At 34.9% G+C, this 10379-nt stretch overlaps 1 protein-coding gene and 1 non-coding gene across 2 annotated transcripts; one reads left to right on the top strand and one right to left on the bottom strand.

Moving 5' to 3' along the window:
• Positions 1–1092: 1092 nt before the first annotated feature.
• LOC107789265 (uncharacterized) lies at positions 1093–4040 on the bottom strand. Its single transcript, XM_016611042.2, has 2 exons — positions 2413–4040; positions 1093–1549 (listed from the first exon to the last, which is right to left on the bottom strand). The coding sequence occupies exons 1-2, from the start codon at positions 3808–3810 to the stop codon at positions 1187–1189; spliced, it is 1761 nt and encodes a 586-aa protein (XP_016466528.2). The 5' UTR covers positions 3811–4040; the 3' UTR covers positions 1093–1186.
• A 5507-nt stretch (positions 4041–9547) lies between these two features.
• Positions 9548–9619, top strand: TRNAG-UCC (transfer RNA glycine (anticodon UCC)). The gene has a single exon. It is a non-coding gene; the product is annotated as a tRNA-Gly (tRNA).
• The last annotated feature ends 760 nt before the right edge of the window (positions 9620–10379 follow it).

Genomic DNA, 10379 nt, shown 5'->3' on the forward strand with positions numbered 1-10379 from the left:
AAAAAGAATGACATATTTCTCTAATTGAGAATAATTTAAAATTAGCATCCACTATCTTTACATATGTTTAGCTTATGTGTCCAAAGTCAAAATTTGTCCGGCGGATCATACTTGTGGGATTACATTGAATTTGTTGTTTGTTGTTGGTGTTATCCGGTATATCATACGCAAGAAGTCGCACACATCTAGAGAAGTACTTATTTCATTCGCTGATAGTGTAAACAATTTTCACACATTTAGTGTAATATGATCAACTCTAATAGGGAACTAATTCTCTCTTCCAGATAACCACCCCATGTTTAGTCGACTTATGTTGTTCTAGACAAAATTTTACAAGCATGAGTAGTTATTCGAACGAACTCTTTGTGAAACTTTTCCAAGTAAAAACGAAAAAAGATAAAAACATGATATAAATTTAGAACGACAGCAAGAAAAAACTAAGAGATAACCCTCTTGGTTTAAGAGGCAGAGGAAAAAGGGGCCTGACAATGATGTCAAAATGATTAAATGCACAAAGTGTAAATTTAACCTCTAGGCTCTAGTATATCCAGTTTTCACCTAATTTTGACCTCTTAGTTAGTATAATTTTCCCCCTTCATGTGGTAGTTGCTAATTATTGAAAATTATACACAAGTCAAAATATCGTTGCTTTGTCGGAAAAACAAATAATGTCTTTGCTTTGAGCAACAACTATAATATCTACAACCCCACAATACCCCTTCTAACATGGCCTTGTGTCACATTGCAAAACTCCAAACCCCACAATATTGCACGCCTTCTACTCCCACACCACTCTTATTTGATCAGAAATACAGCTTTTTGATTGATCTTCCTTTTCAGCTTTTTCCTTCAAAATATCTTCCTTTTATAAAAGGTCAAACTAGTAGTGTTTTCACATATTTCCATTCAATAAATAGTTACTAAGTACTATATAAAGATGAGATTAACCTACATAAGATCCTTTTTATTCTTCTACTATTAGTTAGCTTGGATTTAGAAACTCATCAACTGAATAGCAACTAGACGATCCGAGGAAAAAGAATGAGAATTGAGAGACTAAAGATTACGTGTTAAGGAGATTCAAGATTAGAGCCTCCCTCGTATCCACAAACTATATTAGAGACCAGAAGTAATAGAAACAGAACAGTTGGTCATATTCATATGGTAAAAGAATTAGTAAAGACATTCACTTGGTTCTCCTAGTAGACTTAGATTTCTTCATTTTCCTATTCTTCTCATCAAAACTACTCCAACTATATCCACCAGGTATTGCAAATGGATCTGCTTGTTGTCCTCCATTACTGCTCTGTTGTGGCTGCTTGCTCGAAGAGCGCGACCGGCTATTGCTCCTCGACAGCCACGACGACGATGATGAAGACGACGATGATGGAAATGAACGGTAATTACTGCCTGAACTTTCATCCTCAGCACCATTAAGAAGGTGGCTCGGACTTGAAAATGGAGTGTAGAACTGTTCAATTGGTTGTAGCTCGACAAATTTCGTGAATGTTATTACCACCCTCACTGTAGGGACCACCGGTATAGCCAACTGTAGCCACAACAAAATAATTGCCGTTAGAAAAATCAAAAAAGTTAAAACTAAGGCAGATACACATTCAAATCAAAGCGTAAGGAACAGGTTGGTCCACACAGAATTAAGCCGGGTCCCTTATGAAACTGCTTTCCCCAACAACTGGTGGCAGACGCAAGTGTAGAATGGTGGATACACTCACACACTCTGTATGTATAATTAAGAAAGATATAAAAAAAAAGTATAGGTGTATTAAATTTGCATTTATAGTATAAAAAAAATACCCTGTCTTAGATCATACTTTATCCATGTGTAACGGCTCGACCATTGATGGCTGATGAAAGTATAGGTGAGATCGAAGAGCACTCGCAGTTAGTACAACACTAATGTGAAATATTAAAAAGAAAATATCCGATGCATGGACTAAACTTATTAATTTGTCATAGTTAAGTAATATAAGTTATTAATAGTATATTGTAAACAGGTGATAAGTTAAATTTTTAAAACAAATCAAGTCGAAGAAATAAGAATATAGTTAGAATGTTTATATCAAACCAAATAACTTAATTCAAAAAGTTACTACAAATTAAAGTAGGTCCAAAAACAAACCAAATCCTAGGATTAAATCTGGACCCACAATAACCCATTAAAATACTCCTTTGTCAATAAAATGGGTCCCAGGAAGATTCTTTGCGTTAAACACTAGGAAAAGTGTGACAGGAGCTGAAGCTAAAACAGACCAGCTAAGGTCTTTAGCTTGTGTGCATGAAAAGAAGAATTAAAGAGCAAAAACTGATGCACATAATCAAAGCTTCATCAGAAGAAATGAGAATCTCGTGGGACCTGAGAATTTAGGACGAAATACCAAGTATACCCCTTACCTTTACTGGAAATGTCCCCGGAGGGAACTTGGTCGTTAACAGCTCTCTCATTCGTCTAACGGCTTTGACCTTGTTCGCTAATATGTCAAGTAACGGCAGCAACTCCTCCGTCTTCAAGGGGAACTGCTCCGTTAACCAAACCGACGGTTTCAGACTCTTCACATACTCTTTCTCCTTCGTATTCGGTGGTGGTGCAACCGGTATCGCCGCCGTTCTCCGCCGTGGTTCAGGAATAATGTCGACACTCTTTCTGGATACGGTAACGAACTCTCTCTCCTCTCGAATGAAACTGCTGTGGCGTCTTTGTCTGTTACCTTCCCCGGTAGCGGATGGGCGAGTAGAGACGCTAAACCGTGGATTTTCTGCTACGAGGAAACCTTCTTCAGAATCCTCTTCGAGTTCCAAGTCTAATGGCAAAATTTGTTCGCTTTCAGCTCCGGTGATTTTCCGTGATCGGAAGCTGAAAACAACATTGTGCACATCGTAAACCCTACCTTTCCATTCACCGACGTTCTCCGTTTTGTCTTGCCCTCTCCAATTCGTACGACCGACTAGTGCCGATTTTGTCACGTCCATTCCAGGACGATACACACTTGTTTGATTACAGAAACTCGCGACGTCGGAATCGCTCAACGGAGCACCGGCATTTTCAAAAGCATCATAAATTTTACGCTCGTCATGATTCAAAACTAGCAAAGCACCGGCCGGAATATCGAAATTCCGATCACTGTCACCGAGAAAGAGAAAACTCTGATTAGCTCGCTGAATTTTCAAGCCGTCGTAACCTGCTAAGGAAGTATCTGCTCGGAGATTGCCGTCGCGTTTCCAGATCTTATACGTATCAGAAGGCGCAATTTTTCCGACAAACGGAACAATAGAACTCTCGAAATGGAACGAAATCTCCATGTAAAAATCACGCATTCTGCGGAGAACAGCAACAAGGCGAGGAAGACGGCGGCGCCACTTGGACCAAGCACCTAAATGATGATGCTGGACGAGAACCGAAACAACGTCGGAGCATCTCCGCATAATGGCTTCCTGTAGAGCATTCCAACCAGCAGCATTCTGAAGCGAAATGTCGGCGCCGGCAACGGCAAGAGTCCGAGCAGCGTACACGTCATTCAAACGGACGGCGAGGTGTAATGGAGTTTCACGGTTAGGGTTGTCACGGCGGTCAAGGACGGCGGAGATTTGATCTGCAATTCGTTCCTGGGAAAGCGAGTGGGACTCAGTGTTTATCTGAGTTGGATCGACGAGTCGAGGAACAGAAGCGACGAGTCTGCTTAGAGTAGAGTGATCGCCTAAAACGACGGCGTAATGTACAGGGCTATGAGAGTAATCTTCCGGCTTTATCGTCGTTGAAGATGCCGGCGCCGGCGTTGTCGCCGGTTTCGACATTTGACGTGAAATTGAGAATTGGAAAGTAGATTCTCTATGGGGCTGGGTGTAGGCCTATGGGTAACTGGGTAAGTATAGCAAAGAATGGAGTGTGATTCTGGAATGGAATGTTATTGAAGAATGTGAAAGACAAGGGCAAATAGGTCTTTTCAGTTGTTTGCTCCATTACATTTTTAGTTTCTACAGAGAAAGGGAGAGTAAAGAGAACTCTGATAGTGTGATCTATAAATTTTTTAAAATTCGAAAAGAAACCATGTATTTAAATAAAAATATGGATGTTTTTCATTTATTAAATCTGTCTGGATTTTCTAGGCAAACTGGAATTGTAGTGCTTTATGTTTGAGCTGAATTATCCAAGTTTTCCTCCTTGTTTTCTATTTTTAGAAAGAGGTGGTGGGTTTCCAAATTGATGAAAAAGAAGGAAACTAAAGAAAAATGTATTTAGTGAAATTTAAACTTTTAAGTATTGGTGGACTCTCACTTCCTCCTTCCCCTTGCCCCTTCCTCAAAGGGAGAAGCCAGAAATTTTAATATTGTAAGAGATTAAAAATATTTAAACTTGTGACTTACAGTAATTTTTGGACTTTATTTTTCTACCACAATAAAAACTTTATGTCAAGAAGATTCAAAACTAACATATACCCAAGAAAGAAATTGCCTTGTTAGTGCAATACGATATTCAATGTAAAATTCCCTTCCTTGGTATCTCAATGTAATGGAAAAACTTAAGAGAAAAAATATATGCATCTAGATAGTGCAACATTAAGGTTATAATATCTTATTGTTAATAACTATGCATTTTGTTTCAACTTATGTGTCTTACTTTTATTTTAGTTCTTTAAAAAAAATATTTTTTATATTTAGTTAGTTTTAACTTTTACATTTTTCTTTTATCCTTAGTAACACTTTCTTATAGGAATAACATGCATATTTGAAACCGATATTTTTTAGTATGTAATATATACCTTTAGTTTAGAATCACAATATACAAAAGAATTTAAATTCTTAACCTTTGTGATCAACTAAATTAGACATAATATGAAACCTATAGAGTAATTTTCATAAAACACCATAGTTTAAAATTTAATTACCATACGTAACTATATCTTGCCTAATTATCATTAGTAGCTAATGTATCAATTTTGCTTTATCAGTACATGCAGCAGCGCAACTTGTATTAACTATATCCATTCGCGCATATCATTATATTTATGGAAAAGTTGTATCAATTGTATTTGTTCACGCATAATGGTTGTATCAATGGTTACAGTTTGATGGAAAAGTTGTATCAACTGTATTCGTTTGCGCATAATGGATGTACCACCAATTACAATTTTGATGGAAAAGCTGTATCAATTGTATTCGTTTGTACATAATAGTTGTATCAATGAATACGATTTTTATGAAAAAATTATATCAACTGCATTTGTTTGTGTATAATAGTTGTATCAATGAATACAATCGTGCTTAATGCATGGTTGTATCAATTAAGACGGCATTCAGGTCTTCAACACAAGGGAAGGGTGTCCAAAACATGTAACCATTTTTTGCGGAGAAGCAAACTACGATCTATTCAGTGTCTCAACAACTATATGGAATATTCTGCATTTCTGCCCAAAACTTTCAACCAACAAAAGGAAGTGATGAATGTTAATTCCGTCTATTTCCTTTCACCTTTTTCATATCATCTGACATCCAGGACTAGTTCTTGTAGTTAATCCACTAAAAGATGGATACAACTTTGGAGCAGGAATGAAGTTTCAGAACATTCGAGAAAATAATTAAGTGTTCGACTATCTTATAGGATTTATTAGAAGAAAGTTAGGCAATTATTACATCACAGATGTTAGGTACTGAGCCTCTGCTGAACTTGAGCAAGTGTTATTAGATGGTGACACAAGATTAAAGGCAAGACTGTAGTAGAATCGAAGAAAATTACTTGTTTGCTAAATATTTTCTGTATTTCTTTTTCCCATTATCATGTGGGCCAACACGGCTGGACAGAGGTGAGGAAGGGGAGAAATGGCTATTTATTATAAAACCCTAAGGGGTCGTTTGATAAGGCGTATAAGTATAGTGCTGAATAAGATGTACTAGTAATGCAGACAGGGGCAGATTTAGGGGGCGGAAGGGGTTCACCCGAATCCCATTCGTCGAAAAATTACACTATATATATATGGCAAAATCTGATTTTTACTTTTATATATATATATATATATATATATATATATATATATATATATATATATATATAAAGTTTTAGAAATTGAAATTTCAAAATAGAAATATTTTTTGAACAAGTGGGTTCAAAACCTTTGTAAGGTCTCATAGGTTCAATTTCCACTAGCTATAATCTATTTTAACTTTTTTCTTTTTGAACCTCCTTCGCGGAGATCCTGCCCCCGCCACTGAATGCAGGGATTAGTAATGCATGTATTGGTAACTGAAGCATTAGTTATGCAAAGATTATTTCTTATCCATTGTTTGTTGTGGTGTATTAAAAATTAACATGCATTGCAGAATTTGTAAGAAAATTAGTTATTTACAAATATGTCCTCAATATTCTTTTGCTTTAAGGGACTTTAAGGATAATTTTATCTTTAACCATGTTAATGCATGCATTAATAGGCTTGATATTGCTAATATCATGATTTGCTATGTATTAATTATACATAGGATAATACCAAGTAGATTGTATAACTAATACTTGCATTAGTAATATATATATTGAAAAAGTATACCAAATAAGAGATTACTAATACCAAAAGTTAATGCATGCATTATTTTACCAATGCATCCTACCAAACGATACCTTAGTGTAGTTATGTATTATAATTATTTTAAAGTGTATTTATTTATGGTAAAGTTTGTTCTTTTGCAGGGTAGGGTAATTTCGTCTTTTGGAAAATGGAGTACGTCTAGTTCTGTTTGGCCACTGGGCGCGACTTTCGTGGATGCTTTATCTGCGGCGATAGGATGTGAATATTTTATTCTGGTTTTGTGAAGCTTTTTCAGTTTCTCTGCGGGTTCTGTTTTGTCCTTTACTTGACTTTCCCTTTTTTGAATTCCCCTTATTTTGGTAATGTTTTTGTTTTGGTGTTTGTTATAATTCTAAAATAATCTTCAATTTTTGACCGGAATTGATCTTCTGTAATTCAGAGTTTGATGTTTGTACTTAAGATAAGAGTTTAAGGTCCGGTTGCTTTAAGATGTTTGAATCTAAAAATACGAATTAGACCAAAGTAAATCTACACTTCCTCTAAGCTAGATTCAGACAGATCCTAATTCACCAATATCTTTCACTTAAAGATTTTAAATGTGCAAAACTTAGGAAAGAAAGATGTGGTTTAGTTTGCTTCTGAGCTATAGCTAAAATGAATTCATAGAACTCTTTCTTGTTTTACGATTCTCACGATTCCTCATCCAACATGAAATATGGGCAAAGTGCACTACATGACAATTCCAGTATTATTCGCGAAAAAATATTGCTCTTACATGACAATTCCATCTATATATATATATATATATATATATATATATATATATATATATATATTAAAGGTGTTTAATGAGTGGGTCGGGCGGATATGGGCAGGTCGAAAATGGGTAATGAAATACTGACTCGACCTATATATAATATAGATAGAAAATGAGTTAACCGACAGATCGCTTTTGGAAATTCTCAGTTTTCTAAACTTGAGCAACCTTCTTAAAATATAAAAGTTAAATTCATTAGTTATCCATTGATAATCCATTTTCTAAGTGGATAATATGGTCTTATCCATATTTGACCTGTTTTTAAAAAGTTCTTACACATTTTTTAGTAAATAATATGAATTGATAACTATTTGTTATCCATCTTGGCTCCACTAATATATATATATATATATATATATACACACTCTTTTATCTCACTACGTTTAAATTCTAAATCAACCACTACACTAATTATTTAGTAAACATCGAGATTTGCATAAATGGATCAGATTACATTTGTTTTCTTGGTATTCACCAAATATCTTCAAGTCTATATGAGGTAGTAACAAGCAAATAAATAAAAATGGATGGTGCATAGTCGAACTCAACAAAGAATATTGAAAAAGCGAAGGAAAGGGACATGATTGAGGAATGGTCGGTAGGGCAAATGGGGTTTGTTGTGTCTATATAACAGTGTGTGTATAAAAAGAGAGAAGCAGGCTAGTCGAGGGGGAAAATATGGCAATTGCCAAAAGGGGAAGCAAAGACAAAGGGACGTGTCTGGGTCAGCCAAGACCAAAATCTAAACTGGATTTCCAAATCACAAGACAATTATACCACCAACTTTCGTTTCCTATGGATGAACGCCTAAAGCAATTAACTTTGGTTTCTGTGCAAATCCATGGGTTTGTGTGCGTTTCCATTTTTACAACTAAGATTTCTTTTTTGACTACAATTCATTCTCTTCCTTTTTAAAAGAATTCGACCATAGTGTCCTTGTTACTTTAATTAGTTTTACCGTTAAAATGGAATCACAAAAGCGAATTCAGAAAAGAAACACGCATAAACCTAAATCAGTTTAAAATTTTGCTACTTCGATGCAAGAAATATAGTCGCTACAACTACTATCAGGATAATTTAGCAACATGTTATATTTACTCTAATTTTCTAGTTATCAGATTATATAATTCGTTATAAATAACTACTCTGATTATCACAACAAAATGGATGAATTAGGCTCGATCCATGATATCTTAAAATATTGATGCACATCTACTTAGATGGGAGCAAGGAGGTTGTATTCATTGAGAAAGATGTGAAGAAAGAATATAATGTTTGTAAGTGTTGGGCCACAAAATTGGAGCCCTCATTTCGAATGCATTTTAATTTAACAAACAAGTAATGAACTCTGCCAACCTAATAGCTTCACATTTCTTACACCTAAATGGTGGCGTTTAAGGAAAGCATCATTAATCTTTCTCTTTAAGTTGTTTGGCAAAGGTGAAACAAAAGCTAAAAATCTGATTTTGTCCATTCCTTTCCACTTTTCAAAAATTGAAATTTTCTTTGTGGAGTATGAGTAATTGGTATATCTATGCTCTTTTATGGATATAGCTTTGATCCATCACTTTTTGACTCTTATCAAAAGTAGTCTTATGAACGGAGGGAGTAATGCGTAAGCTCCCCCTACACATTTTTTTCACTTAAGCATCCCATTTTCCTAGCATTTTCCAAAAATCATAAAAAGTACTAAATAAATACATATATAAGTTCACGTAATTTGCAACTAATATAGAAATTCTGAAATTTTAAATTACTGGTGGGATTGTTGAGACGGGTAAACAAATCTTAAAATAACAGCTTTATAATAGATATCGAGTTTGTCATGCAAATCTACAAAAAAGTGTGTAATCAATTTTGAAACGCCGAACAAAATTTACTAGGCGATTAGTTTATATTTCAGTAGTCTGATTCTTATAATGTGTATTGTTTACCATTCTAAAAGTTCTTTTTACCATTCTAAAAGTTCTTTCTAATGTTTAATTTTTAGTTCTGCAATTGGAATTACTATAATTTGTTTTTTGTTTTCTTGAGCCGAGGGTCTTTCGGAAACAGCCTCTCTATCCTTCGGGATAGGGGTAAGATATGCATACACACTACCCTCCCCAGACCCCATTAGTGGGATTTTACCAGGTTGTTGTTATTCTTAGTGAATCATACTTAGGTTATAAAGAGACCTTTGTCTTCTTTCAATATATTAGCGTTTGTAGTCCAACGGTTAGGATAATTGCCTTCCAAGCAATAGACCCGGGTTCGACTCCCGGCAGACGCATTTCTTTTATTTTTTTCTATAAATCGGTTTTACTTTTTGATGCTGCAATTAGCAGCAGCTAACTTTCCAAAAATTGTGCTTTACCACAAAAAAAAAATTGTTGTTTTCCACTCTATAAAGGATTAAAAAAAAATCGTTTTCCAACAACATTTTCATTACCTTGCTGAATTGAAGGTGTTTGGATGTCATTTGTGTTTGATAAGCTTTTTCTTGCAAATTAAGAAAAGGACAGGTTACAACATCTTTATTGGCAGTTCTTATAATCATGACTTATGTCACAAGACATGGAATTATACATATATAGGAGATGGTACAATAATTGGCATATTATTACTGCGGTGTGCAAAGTAACAAAAGCTAAAAAAAAAAAAAAAGATGGATAAAACAGTAGTTTTTACAATATGTTATATACTTATTTTCATATCAAATATCACCTATATTAACTTAACTGCATGTGGTTTCGGACACCTCTTTTAGATTGGATAAATCGTCAATTGTGAAGACTTGACAACTATAGACGTTTCCTTTTTGCTCGTCCTAAAATGGGTCGATATTAGGGGCTAATTCTTGACCCATATGCTCTATTAACTCTTTGAAATTAAAAAATAAAATGGTTGAGAGTTAGAAGTGACTTAAAGCCGTCTTTGAAATTACAAGAAGAGACAAATAATCACCCACTATTCTTCCAATACGTCACATAAAGGGAATAATAGTTTTTCAAGATAAATGCATGTGGTCACGGAGATCGAGGAAGAGGCGG

The sequence above is a fragment of the Nicotiana tabacum genome, chromosome 17, assembly GCF_000715075.1.
Source record: "Nicotiana tabacum cultivar K326 chromosome 17, ASM71507v2, whole genome shotgun sequence".
NCBI lineage: Eukaryota > Viridiplantae > Streptophyta > Magnoliopsida > Solanales > Solanaceae > Nicotiana > Nicotiana tabacum.